At 47.5% G+C, this 19,514-nt stretch overlaps 1 protein-coding gene across 1 annotated transcript in view; it reads left to right on the top strand.

Annotated features, from left to right (window-relative positions):
* LOC309853328 (cell adhesion molecule CEACAM1-like) overlaps positions 1-19,514 on the top strand; it is a 67,795-nt gene that overhangs the window by 20,854 nt on the left and 27,427 nt on the right. Inside the window, exons 11-13 of the mRNA XM_082711159.1 lie at positions 226-346; positions 1,165-1,217; positions 1,537-1,568. Coding sequence (XP_082567285.1) covers positions 226-346; positions 1,165-1,217; positions 1,537-1,568 — 206 coding nt within the window. The remainder of the gene's footprint in view (positions 1-225; positions 347-1,164; positions 1,218-1,536; positions 1,569-19,514) is intronic.

Here is a 19,514-nt window from a genome sequence, read left to right on the forward strand (position 1 = left end):
AGGATGCCAGCCTTGGCCCTGAGGTGGTGAGAAATTTGGAGATTAGACAAAGTACCGAGGGTACGGGGGTACTGTGGTGACAACACACACACACACACACACACACACACACCAGCCAGACCTCAATGCCCTTTCTTCCTCCCTAACCAGGTCCTTCCCCCATGGCCCCTCCTGGTTTGCCCAGATTTGACTTGGGACTCACTCCCCTCTGTTTCTTCTTTTCAGATGAAGGAAGCACCACAGGCTTCCCTGTGGGGTCCATAGTTGGCATTACAGTTGGGGTCCTGGTCGGACTGGCACTGGTGGCCACCTTAGGCTGTCTCCTGCTCCGCACAAGGACTGGAAGGTACAATGACATTTCCCACACACTGATCCTGTTCTGCAGCTGTCCCCAGCCAGGAGGGAGACCTGTCCTGACCTAGGATCCTAGACGGGCCCTTCCAGGCTCCCAGTTGCCCCCTGGATTTTCCTTCCCATTCCATCTGGCTCCTTTCTCGCCAGCTGCTGACTGGGGTGCTTCCTTCACAGCCTCCTTGGGTATAAATTAGGGACAGTTAGGGAACAGCCTATCAGGGTTGTCTTGGTCACTTGGAAAATCTACAGCAGTGATGACACGACTAAATGTTCAGCAAAGGGCACCTCCTGTGGTTTATTTCAGTCCCCACGCTCTGTGAGAGGCATTCGCAGCCTCAGGATCTGAGGGTGCTCCTGGTCAGGGCCACGCAATGGAGAGGGGAACACCCTGACAGGCCAGGGGGACACTATCCCATTTCAACATCTCCTGGCCTGAGGGGGCGAGAGTCTGGCCACAGCAGAAACCACATTCAGGGACCTAACATACCCGGGGCTCCCCAAGCCCAAATGTCCCATACACAGAACTGCAGCCTTGACCCTTCCACACAGTCAAACCCTCGTGTTTTTTTCCTTCCTGGATTTGATTCCTCCCATTTTCAGGACACTTTCTCCTTGTCACCCATCAGGCTGCAGGTCTTCCCCTCTGGGCTTCAAAGGCCTTTCCTTATCCCCTCTCTTGGGCCCATCTTCTGCTAAACAGCACTGGTGGAGAGAGGGGTTCTCTAAGCCCTGCCTTGCTCGTTCCCTGCTCTGACACCAAAGCTGTGACCTACCCCAGCATCCCTCACACTTAAGCCTGATCTTTCCTAGGGCCAGTGGCTGGCGTGACCTCAGAGAGCTCTGCTGCCCGGCTCCCAAACCCCGTGAGTATCTCTTCCGCTCAGGCAGGACTGGGAGCCCCATGGTCCTGCCCCAGTGTCCACTCCTACCAGTCATTCCCCTGGAGACTCTGAACCTTTCTCTAGGACTTTAACCGTGGGCATCTCAGCTGGCTGTACTCCCTGGCCTGTGGAGCTTGGATCATAGGTCAATACCTGGCCCTCACCAGACCCTAAAATGGTCTCCCCCCGGGTGGTGCTCCTGCTTCCCTGGTTGTCTGAGAGCTACAGACCTGTCCACTCTGGGGAGGGTGAGCCCAAATTTCTTCACAATTCTGGTGCTAACTCCTGTGCCTGTTCCCAGGGCATGGTCCAACCAGCAGCTCCAAATCCCAGGTAAGTCCACCCCTTCCATCACTCTTTCCACTGGGGTCCAGGCTGTGCAGGATCGAGGCAGGGCATCCAACCAATTCAGCAGCACAGAGTGGACCTTGCTTCTCCCAGGGTAGCTAGGACAAAGCTACTTGTTCTGGCCAGGCTTGAACCCTCTTCTGGGCCATGATCACCCTCCTACCATGTCCTGAGATGTCCCTGCTCCCTTGAGCTGGCCAGTGGAAACAGTGGAGTCCAGCCTGGGGCAGGGTGGGCACTGAGGGCATCAGCCAGGGGTCCTGGGATAACAGGAATGGGGCAAAGGGGGCAGTGGGCAGTGGTCTGGGACTGGGGTGTGGGCCCGCAGGCTTGGAGAAGGCTGCTCAAGAGACAGAACTGGTCAATCCCATAGAGAAATGACCCTCCCTCTCTGTCTAAAACACCCATTCTCTCCTGTTTAGGACTCCCTGCCTGGCCCCACAACAGCCATTCCTATCTACCAGGTGAGTGTGGGCACCTAATGTTCTGGTCCCCGAAGCCCAAGGGGGCTGAAGATCTGCCCCCAGCCTGCCCCTGACTGTGCTTTGAGGTTCAGGAAACAGCAGTGCAGAGAGGAACAGGGGATACTGGGAGGAAATAGGCTCCCATAGAGCAGCCCAGGTTGACCTAGAAGCTGAAAGTCACCCAGATGTGTTCTATGAGGGTGACAGGGGCTCAGAGGCCTCTTCTTCTTTTACAGGAATTACGACACCCAGACACAAACACATACTGCCAGATCAACCACAAAGCAGAAATGGCTTCTTAGTTTCCCCAGGGCCTGGGGGCTGCTGAGACTCAGGACTCTAGGTGGGGTCAGGAGCCACAGCCTGTGCCAGAGAACCAGCTCTAGACCCTGAGGATATTCAGGAACATGGACCCAGGGTCAGGTTCATCACCTTCCTTCACTACCAACCAATGGGGGCAGCCTGGACTTGGTCCTTTGAAGGTGGAGTCACTTCCTGGAGTGATGTCCACAGCACCCTCACTGCCCTGAGTGATGGAGACAGAGGCCAGTGCACACTCCCTGCAGCCCTTTCACCCCTTCCTTTTTTTTTTTTTTAAGATTTTATTTATTTATTTTTTGAAAGACAGAGATCACAAGTAGGCAGAGAGGCAGGCAGAGAGAGGAGGAAGCAGGCTCCCTGCTGAGCAGAGAACCTGATGTGGGGCTCGATCCCAGGACCCTGAGATCATGACCTGAGCCGAAGGCAGACGCTTTAACCCACTGAGCCACCCGGGCACCCCACCCCTTCCTTTTTTGTAAGGCTCCTTGTCATGAATGGAAAGTGTGGGACAGAACTAGAGCAAGACTCCCAAGCCCTGGGGGTATCAGCACCATGGACAGTATCCCAGCCAAGCTCCTCCCAGGAGTTGAACTGGGAGGAGACAATGAGGGACTGCTGGAAAGGCTGCCCATTTGTATTCTACAGAAGGATATAATGAGGCCGAATTCTATTACACGGACTATTCGATTCTGCTCTATCATAAACCCTTTGCACATGTCCAGCTGTTACTTGTTGGCACATCCATTTCAGCTCCCTGCTTGGCTGATTGCTGCCCCCAGAGGGTGGCCTCTGGGAGGCTGGGAGTCAGCTCCAGCCTCCTGGGGGAACCTCCTAGCCCCTGAGGGCCAGGCCCCTCTCTTGTCTACAATAAGGAAGGAATGTTTCTTGGGCATCTTCGGACCCTTGGTGCATGACCTTGGAAACACACCCATCAGCCAGCCTGGAGCATCCCTGAGCACAGGGTCCTGTTTCCCAAGCCCCAGCTGAGCCCCCCAGGCAGCAAGGCTGAACAGAACCCTGGGTTGTTCTCCCAGCTGCTCCTAGCTGAGCCCTGTGTCTGATTTCAGGGTCCTTTGCCATCTGCTTGCCCTTCCCAGCAGAGCAAACATTCCACCCAAGGGACAAAAGGGGCCTGAAGATCTCCCAGGGTAGAATCCAACATCTGAGGGTTCCACATCTCCCTGCGACCCCTCAGAGGAAGAGAAAATGCTAGGGCTCTCACAGTCACCTTCATCTTCCTCTTTCCCATCCACATCCCACCCACAGAACCAACTCTAATGCTACAGACCCAGCCCTGCCCTTCGTGGGGCTCAGGTCCATTATGTCCACTCATAGTGACCAACATGAGAGTCACCTGGGTGCTCTTATCTTTACTATTTCTTTCCTTCTGCTTTTATTTATTTTTTTAAAGATTTTATTTATTTATTTGACAGAGAGAGATCACAAGTAGGCAGAGAGGCAGGCAGAGAGAGAGAGAGAGAGAAGGAAACAGGCTCCCTGCTGCGCAGAGAGCCCAATGCGGGACTGGATCCCAGGACCCTGAGATCATGACCTGAGCCGAAGGCAGCGGCTTAACCCACTGAGCCACCCAGGTGCCCTTTTCTTCTGCTTTTAGTTGGGTTCACTTTGCTCTTATTTTTCTAGTTCTTGTGGTAGGAACTCTGATTGTTGATTTGAGATATTTCCTCTTTTATAATGTAAGCATTTCATACTACAAATTCCCCTCTCAGTACAGCATAAGCGGCATCCCAAAATGGTGGGTGTGTGTGTTTTTATTTTATTTTGTGTATTTTGTAGGGGCACCTGGGTGGCTCAGTCAGTTAAGCATCTGCCTTCAGCTCAGGTCATGATCCCAGGGTCTTAGGATCAATCCCTGTGTTGGACTCCCTGTTCACCGGGGAGCCTGCTTCTCCCTCTCCCTCAGTGATTCCCCTACCAAATAAAAAACTAAAAAGTCTTTTAAAAATCTCTGTATTTTGGGGTGCCTGGGTGGCTCAGTGGGTTGAGGCCTCTGCCTTCGGCTCGGGTCATGGTCCCAGGGTCCTGGGATCAAGCCCCGCAGCGGGCTCTCTGCTTAGCAGGGAGCCTGCTTCCTCCTCTCTCTGCCTACTTCTTATCTCTGTCTGTCAAATAAATATATAAATAAATAAGATCTTTTTAAAAAAAATCTCTTTATTTTTCTATTTCCCTTGATATGTCCTTTTTGACTCAGACTATTTACAAATATGTAGCTTGCTTTCTAAGTGTTTTGGAGATTTCCTGTTGTCTTTCTATTACTGGTGTCTAGTTTGATTCCTATTTTCAGAGAACTGACTCCTCTTTCAATTATTTTAAGTTTGGTTATGGGAACCTGTCTGGCTTGGGGGTGGAGCCTATGACTCTTGATCTAGGGGCCATGAGTTCTAGCCCCATGTTGGGGGTAGAGTTGACTTCAAAACAAAGTAAATTTGGTTAGCTTTTAGATATGACACCAAACATAAGCCACAGAGAAGGATGAATTAATTGGACATCTTTTCCCTTGGCTATTCCTTAATAGTAGGTCAGCTGGCAACAAATTCTCATATTTTTCCTTCATCACAATATTATTTTAGTTCCCCTTTACTCCTGAAAATCATTTTGCCAAATCAGGATTTGTAGTCAGCTTGAAAACCCTGCCACCCTTCTGGCTTCCCAGGCTGTCGGGCACAAAACCTACCATCACTTCAATCAGTGTTCCTTAATATGCAATGGGTTGTTTCTCTGGCTGTTTTTCAAGATTTCTTTTTTCTTTGTCTTTAGTTTCCAGAAGTTTGCATGTGTCTCACTGTGATTGCTTATCATGCTCAAGGTTCCCTCAGCTTCTGGGACCATTATTTCTTCAGGTACCTTTTTCAGTCCATACTTTTTTCCTACTTCTGGTATCCAGTGGTGTCAATCTTCTTTTTTTTAAGATTTATTTATTTATTTGAGAAAGAGAGGGAGAGTGTGCTTACAATTGGGGAGAGGGACAGAGGGAGACAGAGGGAGAGGGAGGGTTGGAATCCTCAAGCTGACTCCCTGCTGAGCAGTAAGAGACCACAAGTCAAGGAGTATGGGCTGACCCGAATTTGGAGAAGGCAAGAAAATTGATCCATTCCTAGAACCTCCAGAAAGGAATGTGACCCCACCAATGTCTGTATTATAGCCCAGTAACACCTATGTTGGACTTCTGACCTCCAGAACTGTATGATAATAAATGTCAGTTGCTTGATACTATAGTTTGTTTGTTTTTTTTTTAATTAATATATAATGTATTATTTGTTTCAGGGGTATAAGTCTGTGATTCATCAGTCTTACACAATTCACAGCACTCAGCATAGCACATACCCTCCCCAATGTCCATAATGCAGCCATCTCATCCCTACTACCCCATTCCCCTCCAGCAACTCTCAGTTTGTTTCCCGAGATTAAGTCTCTTATGGTTGTCTCCCTCTCTGGTTTTGTCTTGTTTCATTTTTCCCTCCCTTCCCTCTGTTCCCTCCCTTTCTCATATCAGTGAGATCATATAATTGTCTTTCTGTGCTTGACTAATTTTGTTTAGCATAAATACCCTCTAGTTCTATCCACGTCGTTGCAAATGGCAAGATTTTGTGGGGTTTGATGCCTGCGTAATATTCCATTTTATATATGTACCACATCTCCTCCTGTTGATGGACATCTAGGCTCTTTCCATAGTTTGGCTATTGTGGACATTGCTGCTACAAACACTGGGGTGCACGTGCCCCTTTGGATCACTACATTTGTATCTTTAGGGTAAATACTCAGTAGTGTGATTGCTGGGTCATAGGGTAGCCCTATTTTCAACTTTTTGAGAAACATGCATATTGTTTTCCAGAGTTGCTCCATCAGTTTGCATTCCCACCAGCAGTGTAGGAGGGTTCCCCTTTCTCCGCATCCTCTCCAACATCTGTCATTTCCTGACTGGTTAATTTTAGCCATTCTGACTGATGTGAGGTGGTATCTTACTGTGGTTTGATTTGTATTTCCCTGATACCGAGTGACATTGAGCACTTTTTCATGTGTCTGTTAGCCATCTGGATGTCTTCTTTGCAGAAATGTCTGTTCATGTCTTCTGCGCTTTTCTTGATTGGATTATTGGTTCTTTGGGTGTTGACTTTGATAAGTTCTTTATAGATTTTAGATACTAGCCCTTTATCTGATATGTCATTTGCAAATACCTTCTCCTATTCTGTCAGTTGTCTTTTGGTTTGTTGACTGTTCCTTTGCTCTGCAAAAACTTTTTGTTTTTGCAAAGTCCCCATAGTTCATTTTTGCCCTGGCTTTCCTTGCCTTTGGTGATGTTTCTAGGAAGAAACATGGCTAAGGTCAAAGAGGTTGCTGCCTGTGTTCTCCTCAAGGATCTTGATGGATTTCTGTCTCACATTGAGGTCTTTCATCCATTTTGAGTCTATTTTGTGTGTGGTGTAAGGAAATGGTCCAGTTTCATTCTTCTGCATGTGGCTGTCCAAGTGTCCCAATACCATTTGTTGAAGAGACTGGTTGTGTTCTTTTTTAAAGATTTTATTTGTTTATTTGACAGACAGAGATCACAAGTGGACAAAAAGGCAGGCAGAGAGAGAGGAAGGGAAGCAGGCTCCCTGTCAAGCAGAGAGCCCAATACGGGGCTCCATCCCAGGATCCTGGGATCATGACTTGAGCCGAAGGCAAAGGCTCTAACCCACTGAGCCACCCAAGTGCCCCTAGACTTTTTTTTTTTTTTTTAAAGATTTTATTTATTTATTTGACAGAGAGAAATCACAAGTAGTCGGAGAGGCAGGCAGAGAGAGAGAGACGGAAGCAGGCTCCCAGGGAGCCCGATGCGGGACTCGATCCCAGGACGCTGAGATCATGACCTGAGCCGAAGGCAGCGGCTTAACCCACTGAGCCACCCAGGCGCCCCTAGACTTTTTTTTTTTAAGATTTTATGTATTTATTTGACAGAGAGAAAGAGATCACAAGTAGGCAGAGAGACAGGCAGAGAGAGGGAAGCAGGTTCCCCACTGAGCAGAGAGACTGATGCAGGGCTTGATCCCAGGACCCTGAGATCATGACCTGAGCCAAAGGCAGAGGCTTAACCCACTGAGCCACCCAGGTGCCCAAGACTGTCTTTTTTCCATTAGGTATTCTTTCCTGCTTTGTCGAAAATTAGTTGACCATAGAGTTGAGGGTCCATTTCTGGGCTCTCTAGTCTGTTCCATGGATCTACATGTCTATTTTTATGCCAGTACCATGCTGTCTTGATGATGATAGCTTTGTAATAGAGTGAAAGCCACCGTCTTCTTGGTCATTTGTTACAGCAGTAATAAGAAGCTAAATAGACTGTATATTAGATTATATTGTTTTACTAATATCAAATGAGGGGAGCTTGATTATCATACAGTGGCTATAAGGAGAAAATCCTGATTCTTTTGGGATACAGGCTGAAGTAGTTAGGGTGAAGTAATATGATATGTATAACTTTCAGGTAAGTCATCAAAAACATATATATATATATATATTATATATAAAATATATGATATACATATGATTCAAATCCTTTTATATCTATATCTATATAGATATCTATCTGTAAAAGGATTTGAATGCATACACATGTGTGCAATTAGCTCCATACAGATAGAATACAAATGTGGCATTAGTAAATAAGCATGAAAGGTATCTGGGAGTCCCCTCTCACAGTCTTGCAAGTTTTCTCTAAATTTGATATTTTTTTAGTTGGAGGGGGCCAACCTATATTTTAGAAGTACACACAAAAGTGTTTGCAAAGAATATTTTATGCTTTGTAATTTTTAATTCAGTGGGTGAAGGAGCAGAAGGGAGACAGGCTCAACAAGTTTCCATATGTTGATACTTTGATCTAGAGATGAGTATGTGGAGGTTACGATACCATTCTCTTTAGTAAAATGAAGTACAGTCCACTTTTATATGTTTGTATTCAGATTCTCTTTGTATGTCTTTGAAATTTTCCATGCAAAAATATTTAAGGAAAGAGAGAAAAGATTTCCTGCACAGAAGTTTTTATCAGTGAGTTCCACAGAACTTTCAAGAGAGATCATCTCAAAATCATAGAATGGAGAAGGTATATCGCCCCAACTCATTCTGAGGTTAGTATAAACTTCAATTGAAATAGGAATAGCAACAAAAGTACAGAAAAGATGAAAATATCAGGTGATTCATGCTCATGAACAGAGAGGCAAAAATGCTAATCAAGGTATTCGCAAACCAAATCCAACCGTGTATAGAATAAGATGGTACAACATGACAAAGTCAGGTTGGTCCCAGGAAAGCAGTGCTGACTGAACATTAAAGGTTTATAAATGGGGGCACCTGCAAGGTTCAACGTTAAGTAAGTGGCTCTTGAGTTCATGATCTCAGGGTCCTGGAATTTATCCCTGGGATGGGGTCTCAAGCTCAGTGGGGAGTCAGCTTAATGATGTCTCTCCCTCTCCTCCAGCCCCTCCCCCATCTCTAATTAATTAATTAATTAATTAATATTTTCTATAAAGGAAATTAAACATGGAAGGCATCAGAAACTTTTAGGGCACCAGCAATGTTGTGTGTCCTGATTTAGCTGCCAGATACATGGGTGTGCTCAAATTTAAAAACACAGTAAGCAAAGCACTTCATCCTGTAACAGTCCCCTTATTCCCTCAATTTCTTTTTCGATATAGACTCTGTGTTACCTTGTCTGGTAACAGTATTGACAGAGAGACAAAACAATGCAACAGAGCAAGAGTCCTGAACTCAACGCATGTATATATGGTCAACAGATCTTTGACAAGGGTGTCAAGAATACATAGTTGGAGAGGACAGTCTCTTCAATAAGGAGTTGGGAAAAGTGGATATCCACGTGCAAAAGAAAGACACTGCACACTTACTTTACACATCCACAAAAGTCAACTTGAAATGGATGAATGACTTAAATATATGACCCCATAAAACTCCTAAAAGAAAACATAGGGGAAAATGTGATGACGTTGGTCTCGGCAATGACTTCATGAATGTGATGCTGTTACAGGATCACAGAGTTCTTGTTTCACAAAGTCAAAGAGTGAATCCCACAGACACAAAAGGGTGAAGTGACTATAAAGTTTATTAAGTGAAGGTGAGAACAGAAAGGAAAGAAGCTCTCTAGAGTGAGGGGGTCCTGAATGGGTTGCCATGAGGGCTTTTTGTGGCAGTCTTTCCTTGAGAACCGACTGAGAAGCCTGTGGCCTTGAGATGCTCGTGCCATCTTGGAATGAGCATGGACTTTTGAAAGCACCCTTCATGATTTAATTCTCTGAGATGTGGTCATTTTCTGTGATACACTGTAGCCACCAAAGAAACTACTCCCGACCATCCATGGTCAGGGGATCTGTTTCCTTCTCTTGTTCACTCTGTTTTAGTGCATCTGCCTGCCAGAAATAGTCTCAGAGCCTAACCAGGGACCCCTTACCTCCTCCTGTCTGTACCTTAACCCTTTGCCTATTCATTCTTCCCCCTAAAAGAGTCACCCTAAGTGCCCTTAGGGAATGGGACTACAACCCACCACTCTGGCTGCTTCCTGCTGAAATGGGGTGGTGGCAGTCTGAATCCATCCAGGGTCAGTCTAGTGGCCCAAGGTATGGCTCCGGGTTCAAGATGGACAGCAGATGATACAGGCATCAGCACATGCCAAAGGATAAGCATAAAACAAATAGGAAGCTTAAAACCTGGATCATCTCTCTAACATGAGATTCCAATTATTGATTTTACCAAACAGACCAGTGGATATTTTGATCTTATTTAACTGATCACAACTGTCCCCTGTGAAGTGGGATGCTCTGTGAGAGTTATCTATAACGTTAAAACAACATGTGTGAAGAACCTTCTTGCTTCCTAAGTGGTGTGCCCATAGTAGATAATCAGAAGGGGCCGGGTTTTTGAGAAGTGTCTTTCTGGCTTCACTTACTTCTTGGTTAAGTCTATCTAGCACCCGGGAAGTTTTATTTAGAACCCTGCTGATTAAACATACTGTTTGCCTTATTTCATGTTTTAGTCCCAGCATAAGTCTCCAAAGTCCCACCGAAGAGGCAACCGAAACTATTGTGTTTGCTTCTCCAAAGTTGATCTCACTTGTCTAGCTTAGGCAAACAACATTTAAACAAAAATTTTTTATTAACATATAATGTGTTGTTTGTTTCAGGGTATAGGTCTGTGATTCAACCATCTTGGACAATTCACAGTGCTGGCAAACAACATTTCAAGATAATCAGAATTAGGATTTAACATCCACAAAGGTGGGTTACTGAAACATAATTTCTTTCTATCATACCCCTCATTTTCAGAGATAGTCGAATCAAGACTAATGTATTTGCAAGACAAGTCCAATTTTAACAAACTTGTCCTAATTATTTACAGAAGCTCAGCGAGAATAACAATTGACCATGGAGCTCTTTTTAAATTGGCTTTGCTGGAATTTTTTCCAAGGAATCTCTAGGTTGAACTTTCAGCAGCCTCGCCAGGCCCGAAGCCAAGCCTAGTACTTCAGACGTGCCTGCAATACCTGGGCAGGTGAATTCCTCTTCCTGAGGCCCCCAAAGTACCTGAGATTCCTGTACCTGCCAGGAAATGACATGCTTTATTGAACTGGTGAGACTGCTGTGAACTCAGGAAGCAAAGTATCAGGCCAGCAGCTCCAAGGGGCTTTATGGCTCCAGGTTTCATAAAGTCAACCTCAGTGCCTTAAAGCTGTCTGGTCCTATCTGAGTCTATGCACGTCTTTCTCAAATATGCCATTGCAGTCGAAGCCGTGGTAAAATGACCAATGTTTTCAATGGTGTCCGATCACAAGGAGAGCAGATTCTTGTTGAACTCATGCAAATGACTGTAGTTGCCATGGAAGAAAGAATGCTAACTGAGACCTTTTGGATTTCAGAGGGTTCAGGTAGAGAGAAAAGTTAAATGCCTCCATTTCTTTACAAATGCATGCTTTATTGTATTTCTGTAAATTATCCGTATGTTAAGAGAAAGTTTTCTTAATATGGAAGACCAAATATTAGAGAAGCAGCAATGTTTTCTACAACAGTCCCCAAAGCATAATCATTTTCTTAGTTTATTTAGTCCCATGTTACTAATTCTTGTTTAGTTTAAATACAGCTTTTAGTTAGTTCTGGAAATTCTTACCCATTTTAGTTTGGGATTTTAAAGATATCAAAAACCTCTCTTTGGGCTAAAAGTCTTTTCTGTGAATGTTCTTGAAGATGAAACTCATTTTGTAAATGACAAAAGACTGAAATGTAATTGACAAGGAAATTTAATTATTTTTGTGACATAGAACATTTTAATGATTTGAATGTTAAGGAATAACCTTATGGCTAAAACATATTAAAAGTCTAAGAAATGCATATCATCTTTAGGACAGTTTTAGCATTTACCCAGATAACATAAGGTAAGTCTTACCATTATTCACTTGACCTGCTTTCCAGGTAATTTAACCTACTATATAAACAAGTGTAAGTGGTCAAAAAGACCTCATTTGGGGACCCCCGGGCTCTGTGTGTGGTGCCCACAGACTCAAGACCAGGACATAGCAGGGAAGTGGGGAGAAGGGCCATCCTCTAAGGGAACCGGGTCCCCTCAGTCTTGCTATTCAGAGTGTGCTCTCTGGGCCAGGACGGTCAGCATCACCTGAGGGCTTAATAGAGGCAGACTCTGGGGTCCACTCCACACCCGCTGAGTCAGACTCTGCATTTTCACAGGATCTGCAGACCCTCCGTGGGCACAGGAGGAGCAGAGGTGGCCCCACCCCCACATCATGGGGTCTCAGCCTGGCTGTGCATCTGCTGAAGCAGCATTTCTAGGTGTCCCCTGGGCATTCACTGTCTTGATACAATTCCACAGGTGATTCCAGCGCACAGTTGGGGTGACATCCCAGTGACAGGAGCTCCTGAGGCAGCCCCCAGGCTCCTGCTCCGAAGGGGAAAGCCACAAGGGGAGGAGAGAGAGCTGTGGGGGTGCTGACCCTGTGCCTTAACCCCAATCTGTGTCGGTCTCTAGACCCCATGCCACAAGCTTGTGCTTGTCCAAATAAGGGCAAGTGGCGCTCCCCAAATAGCTGGGAAATCACACTTGAAGAGGGAGAGGCCGCAGCAGTTGCCGCAGAACGGAAATGTAGACAGAAATGAAAAAGAAAGTAGGGGACAAGGAAGTGGAGAAGGTGGGGAGGGGAGTAAGAGGTAGAGGAGGAGAGAGGCGGGACCCTTGCAGAATCCCCGCCCCTGCCCATGTGACCCAGCCCATATTTCCTGCCCCTGGTGCAGCACCATAGAAAGGCAGGAAGGAAGGCAGGCCAGGTACATTAGGACACCAGTACCCCTCCTGAGCGTTTCTGGAACAGAATCTCTTCTCACCGAGGGAGGGACAGAGCGGGCAGCAGGCACCATGGAGCCCCCTTCAGGCCCTCCCCGAGGAGGACGGGTCCCCTGGCAGGACCTCCTGCTGGCAGGTGAGTGCCTCTGTTCTCTGGGAAGGGGTGGCAGGGTGGGAGAGAGAGGCTAGTTGGGGTCTCTGGGAGGACAGGGCTCTGAGAGGGGACAAGGGAGCAGGGCAGGACTGGGGGAGCCGCTCAGCGACAGGACTGTCTCAGGATCTGGAAGTGGTGAGCCACGGGCTGTTCCCCAAGTTACTCATCACTGAGCACTGAATTTGGAAAACTGATGATAACAACAACCAGGGACCCTAATTGCTGTCCCTTCCCACCAACCTGAGATTTTGACAAGCGCCAGACTTGGAGGGCCCTGGAGACACATTCATTCAGCCCCGGTATTTGCCGCCTGCCCCACCACGGGGGTACAGCACACATCAGATGAGTCCCTGCTCCCCAGGCTCACTTCTGTGGGGACGAAGACGTCTAGAATGTGAGGTCAGGTTCTGACCAGCATCATGAAGGGAACAGAACAGGGAAAGGTCAGGACAGAGGAGGCGGTCAGGGCAGGCCTCTCCCGAGGAGCCCCTGAGCATGAGCAGGTATCTGAGGGCAGTGAGGGAGTGAGCCACAGACATGGGAGGAAGTTGTTCCAAACAGAGGAAGTAAGTTCAGAGATGAAGCCGTGCGGTCATGCCGCTGACCTTGACCAGCAGAGACACACACAGACACACAGATACTCGTGCACACTCACACACACACACCCCGAGGCTAGGGGGCTAGGGGATGCGGACCTGCTCCGTCTTCAGGGCCCCAGCATTCCCTCCGACACACAGGTCCAGACCCTGATCCGTCTGCTCCCTTCCCTCCTAGTCTCGCTCTTAACCCTCTGGAACCCGCCCACCACTGCCCAAGTCACTGTGGAGTCTGTGCCGCCCAGTGCTACCGAAGGGAAGGACGTCCTTCTGCAAATCCACAATCTGCCTGGGTATACTGGACGCTTCAACTGGTTCAAAGGGGCCACAACAGAGGAGAACCATCGTATCGTATCATATATACTAGATACACAAAAAACTGTCTCAGGACCTGCACACAGCGGCAGAGAGACAGTGTACCCCAACGGATCCCTGCTGTTCCGGAACATCACCCTGAATGACATAGGAGTCTACACCCTACAATTCATAAATAGAAATTTTGAAGTGGTACAAGTAACTGGACAGGTCCGCATATTCAGTGAGTAATTCCCTCTCACCTCTGGTGCTGGGTGGGGTGAATTCCTGCTTCACACAGGATGACAGGCTGGGACTGGGCCTCCTTCCCCCTCTGCATTATGTCCCGTGTTGGGGGAGGGTTCCAGCATTTAGTGCAGGACACACAGTGGAGACTAACTTCCTAAGATTGGAATTCCTTTCCTGGAATCCAGACTCTGGGATCATCTGAGAAAGACTCTGCAGGGTCAGTCAGGGCCAAGCTTGGGGGTCCCCGATATCCTCACCAGAGCTCAGCCCAGACCACTGTCTCAGGGCTCCTGACTCGAGTGACCCTGGGGCATCTGTGCCAAGATGCGGTTGGGGCCCTTGGGCAGAGCTGACTGTGAACAACCATTTCTAGCTGCCCAAGCTGGTCCTCAGCCAGGGTTCAGTCTCAAGAGCCACATCTGGGGAGGGGCAAGCTGGTCCTTCACCTAAGGCTCAGCAGGACAGCACAGACCTAAAAAGCCCCCAGTCCATTAGCCAACTGCTCTGGAGGACTTGGGGGACCCCAGAGGAAGGACAGCACCACCATAGAGGAACAGAGCAAAGAGAGGCTCCAGACCACCCCTCCTCCACCCAGAATCAAGCCCAGGGAACCTTCTCTTGTGGAGCAAAGTAGTAACAGCTGCCCTTTGATTCCCCAGCTGCTATAGCCCAAACTAATGTCAGGTATTTGGGGTTGTTTAAAGGATAATTCACAGGCCTAGCAAGTAGAGGTCATTTATCATTATACGTGGTGCATTAAGGGGAAACCAAGGCACAGGGAGATACAGTCACTGAACCAGGGTCACACAGACTGAGGAGCAGCAGATGGGAGTGACCCCGGTTCTGTGTGCAGACACAGCCCCGTCTTCTCCTCCATCAGAGGAAGGGATGCTGGTGTGGGCGGTGAGAGCAAACAGAGGCCCCCTCCATGTTTGCTCTGGAACCCAACACCCTTTGTCAGAATGAGCTGGCCGCCCCTCAGATGCCCGAGCCTCACCTCCCTGTTCTAGACTTGAGATCTGATGGTTTCCTGCTGTCTTCCTGTCCCTCCCACTGGGGTGTCAGGGAAAGGACTGGCCTTCTGCTCCCCATCATGCCCCTAAAACCAGCCCAGGGTCCACATGTAGGAAACTCAGTTGCTTTTGTTGGGGAAGGAAGGAGGGAAGGGTGTGGAAATTTCTCCCAACAAGGGCAGGGAGCCTGGTGGTCAGACTTCCTAGGATCCTGCACCTCAGATGCCTCTGAAGAGATGATGGGTCGTTCATTCCCTCAGCTCCCCTGCCCCCGATCATCCCCTCGCTCTCTGCTGGTCATTGGTCTGGCTCTTGCTCATGATACCGAGGTTGCTGGCCACACAAGCTAGAGGTTCCCGGTGCTGATGCCACTGTGATGTCTGGGTGGAGCAGACACATGACTGAGGGCCAGAGGGAACCTGAGGGTCAGAGAGGGAGGGACAGCCCTCTCCTTACAGATCATCACCTGAACACAGACACTCATTCTTCTGCAGACAGCAGGGCCATCCTCGGGGGCGCCTTCACAGAGCTCACTGGGGTCCTCGGACTGACTGGCACCTCAGAAGAAGGAACTCAGCCCCAGGCCTGAGGCCCATTCTCATCAGCCACCTCCTGGGTTTCCCCACAGAGCCCTTGGCCCAGCCCACTCTCCATGCCAGCAACACCACAGTCACAGAAGATGACTCTGTGGTCCTGACTGGCTCCACAAATAACACTGGGGTCTCTATCGGGTGGCTCTTCAATGGCCAGAGTCTAAAGCTCACAGAGGATGATGCTGTCCCAAGACAACAGCACCCTCACCATACGCCCTGTCAGGAAGGAGGATGCCAGGAATTACCAGTGTGAGGTCTCCAACCCAGGCAATTCCAGGAAAAGTGACCCTGTGAGGCTGGCTGTGAGCTGTGAGTGACCCTCAAACTCTCCCCCTTCCTCCCTAATATTTCATGGCAGGCGGCGTGAAATGGGTGGCGGCCTACAGGAGGTGGAAGCCTCCTTCAGGGCCTCTAGGGCAATATGGATAAAATTCCCCAGAATCAGATGAATCTTGTTAGCATCTTGGTTCTGATTTTTACTAGTTGTTGGAACTGGGGCAAGACGTTCAAACCCTTAACCTCATTTTCCTCTTCTCTAAAACTGGAAAGAATAGCTGGATCTCAGGGAAGTTGTGAGAGTAGTTAGTATAGTTAGTATGAGTTCATGAGAACTCATGAGTCACACTCAGACTCGGGGCTCAGTCAAATTTAGCAACAATTGTCCTTTGGTTATTAACATTTTTGTTGCCAGCTGTAATGTCTCAGGGAACTGGGATGAGTGTTGTCTGATCACTTTCCAGCTCTCTGACCTTCATTCACTGGTTTACTGATTATAGTACTAACTTTAAACACTCAGTTGTTCGTTAGTGAAGCCCTTTACACACTGAGTTGCTCATTGTGCACAGTGGGCGTGACACCTGGCCCCTCGTGGGCAGGGAAGCAGCAGATGAGTCAAGATAAATATTTTCCTCGTGCCTGGCACAGAGCAGACCTCGAAAGCAGTCATCTGGTGTTATTCTCCTTAATCAGTGTTGAGTGGACAGGTAAGGGCCTCCCTCTAAGACCATTAATGAGGATGGAACAGAAGACATGAGGAAGAGGCATAATGTGAAAGGAAAATAAACAGGATTCTGTCCTTGGCCCCCATGGGTGGGGAGAAAATGTGAAAATTAAAGGAATTCCAGAGTTTCACTGTGAGGAACAGAAATGATGCAGCAACCAAGGGGATGGGGACACTGTGGTGACAACACACATGCCACCCAGACCTCAGTGGCCTTTCCTTCCTCCCTAACCAGGCCCTTCCCACATGGCCACTCCTGGTTTCCACATATTTGACTTCAAATTCATTCTCCTCCCTTTTTCTTTTTATTTCAGATGGAAGAAGCTCCACAGGCCTCCCTATGGGGTCCATCATTGGCATTGCAATCGGGGTCCTGGTCGGACTGGCACTATAGTTCCCTCCTGGAGTGTCCCCTGCTCCACACAGTTTTCTCAGAGTTCCACAGAATTTTCAAGACTGATCATCTCAAAACCATACAAATTCGTCCATAGAATAGAGAGGGAATATTGCTCCAACTCATTCTGAGGTTAGTAAAACCTTTAAATTGAAATAGGAACAACAAAAGTACAAAAAGATGAAAATATCATACTCATGAACAGAGAAGCAAAAATACTAAACAAGCTATTCTCAAACGAAATCCAACAGTGTATAGAATAAGACAGTACACCATAACTAAGTTCCAATTGTACCAGCAAAGCAATGGTGATTCAACATTAGAAATTTATAAATGAGGGGCACCTGGGGTGACTCTGAGTTAGGCAGCTGGCCTTTGATTGTGGCTCAGGTCATGATCTCAGGGTCCTGGGACTGATCCCCATGTCGGCCCTGTGCTCAGCAGGGAGTCTGCTTGAGGATTTCTCTCCCTCTCTTATTGCCCCTCGCCTCTCTCAAATAAATAAATAAATAAATCTTTAACAAAAAAGACATTTATAAATGGAAGAGAGTAACAACTTCTAGGGTGCCAGCAATGTTCTATTTCCTGATCTAGCTGCTAGATACATAGGTGTGTTCAATTTTTGAAGATTCAGTAAGGGAAACTGTTCGTACTGTAACAGTCCTCTTACCCCCTCAGTTTTTTCCATGATACAGACTCTGCAGAAACCACCAGAGCAGACCTGTTGTCTTGTAGAACACCCACATTCTGACTTTGTTTCCTTATGGTGTCATTTCAGTTACTTCTCCAAACCCTGTATTTCCTACAAATTGGATAATGAATCTCAAAGCTTAAATAGATTTCAGGTTATATTTCTTGAGGGAAGAATCCTTCCTGCATTTTATATGCACCATATCAAGAGGAACATTCTAGTTAGTTGTCTAGATCTTATGCCAGTGTAACTATTTTAGTGACATAAAAGTAAATCAGTGGGCAAGTTTTTTAGGTTTTTATTTAAATTCCAGTTAGCTGGTACACCTAGGTGGCTCAGTTGGTTGCCAGTTTCCTACTGGTCCGTTGGGTCGTGATATCAGGGACATGGGATTGAGCCCCTCGAGGGGCTCCGTGCTTAAAGGGGAATCTGCTGGAGATCCTCTCCCTCCGGCCCTCCCCTCTTCCCTTGCTCTCAGAAACATAAATCTTTAAAATTTTAAAAATGAAACAGGGGTGCCTGAGTGGCTCATTCAGTTAAGCATCTACTTTGGTTCAGGTCATGATCCCAGGGACCTGGGACCCAGCCTCCTGTGGAGCTCCGCAGGGAGTCTACTTCTCCCTCTGCCTCTCTCTCCCCCTGCTTGTCCTTCCTCCCTCTCCCTTTCTCTCTCAAATCAACAATAAAATCCTTAAAAATAAAATAAAATAAATTCCAGTTAGTTGACATAAGTCTACTGTTAGTTTTAGGTGTGTTGGGTCCCCCAAAAATGGGTACCCCAATAATGGGTCCAGGATTAAAGGAGCGAGACTGATACAAAGCTTAAGTCAAGCAAAGCTTTATTTCGTGCCAAGCATCAAGAATCAAGCCAACCGTCAAACAGGATCAGTTGGGGCCACCCCTTATAGAGAGGACGACGACTCCCTGCTTTCCAGACTAACCTTTATAAAGCAAAGGCCATGTGGTTGGGCCTGGCCACACACGGGTGGCCAATGAGATTGTGACACACAGAGAAAGCTGCACAGTCATGCTAGGTGACCAACTGAATTACAATTTACCCTAGCAGACGTTTGAACCAGCCTATCACACCGTGGTTAGAATTCGTGTCAAAAGATTCCCAAAGGGCGGGGCCCATACTCCTTGGTAACTAGGAGACAGTGTGCGCCCCCACTGACTGAATACCTCCATGTGGCCTGACCCACCCTTGTACTTGGACTTTGTTACCTGAGACTGTTTTCTGGGACTTGCTTTTTAATAAGTTCCCCCGGTGGGCGGGGGAGGGGGGGGGGGACAAAGTCAAATTAAATTTTACAACAAAATGGCAGTTCAACCCGGGTGGGGCTGCTCTGGCTGAATAGGCCCTTACAGTCCCCACTTTTCTTTGAATATTAGTCAAATCTTTGACTTTTCAGCCAATTCTATGTCCCTTTTAATGACTCCAGTGTGATTTACCCAAAAACAGCATTTCTCTCTTAGGGCTATGCAGAGCCCCCTCTTTTTAGTAATAGTATGTCAAGCCCTAATTGTCTATATTTCCCACCTATATTTTAACAATAGGAGCAACAATGAACTCAATGAACTTATTGTTTTTTGAGTCTTAGCTTTAATCCATGATCGGCGGGGTTCACTGGCAGTGGCATCCACTTCTGGGGGCGACCTCGTCCTTGGCTCATTTGACATGACCCATCTGAATCCAGGCCCTGAGTGAGGCCTTCTACTTTCACCACCATGGGGGTGGTCGGGATGACAGTAAATGGTCCCTTCCAGCGAGGCTCCAAGCCTCCCGCTTGGCGGCAGCGCATCCAAACCAAA

Source organism: Mustela nivalis, assembly GCF_964662115.1.
Source record: "Mustela nivalis genome assembly, chromosome: 18".
NCBI lineage: Eukaryota > Metazoa > Chordata > Mammalia > Carnivora > Mustelidae > Mustela > Mustela nivalis.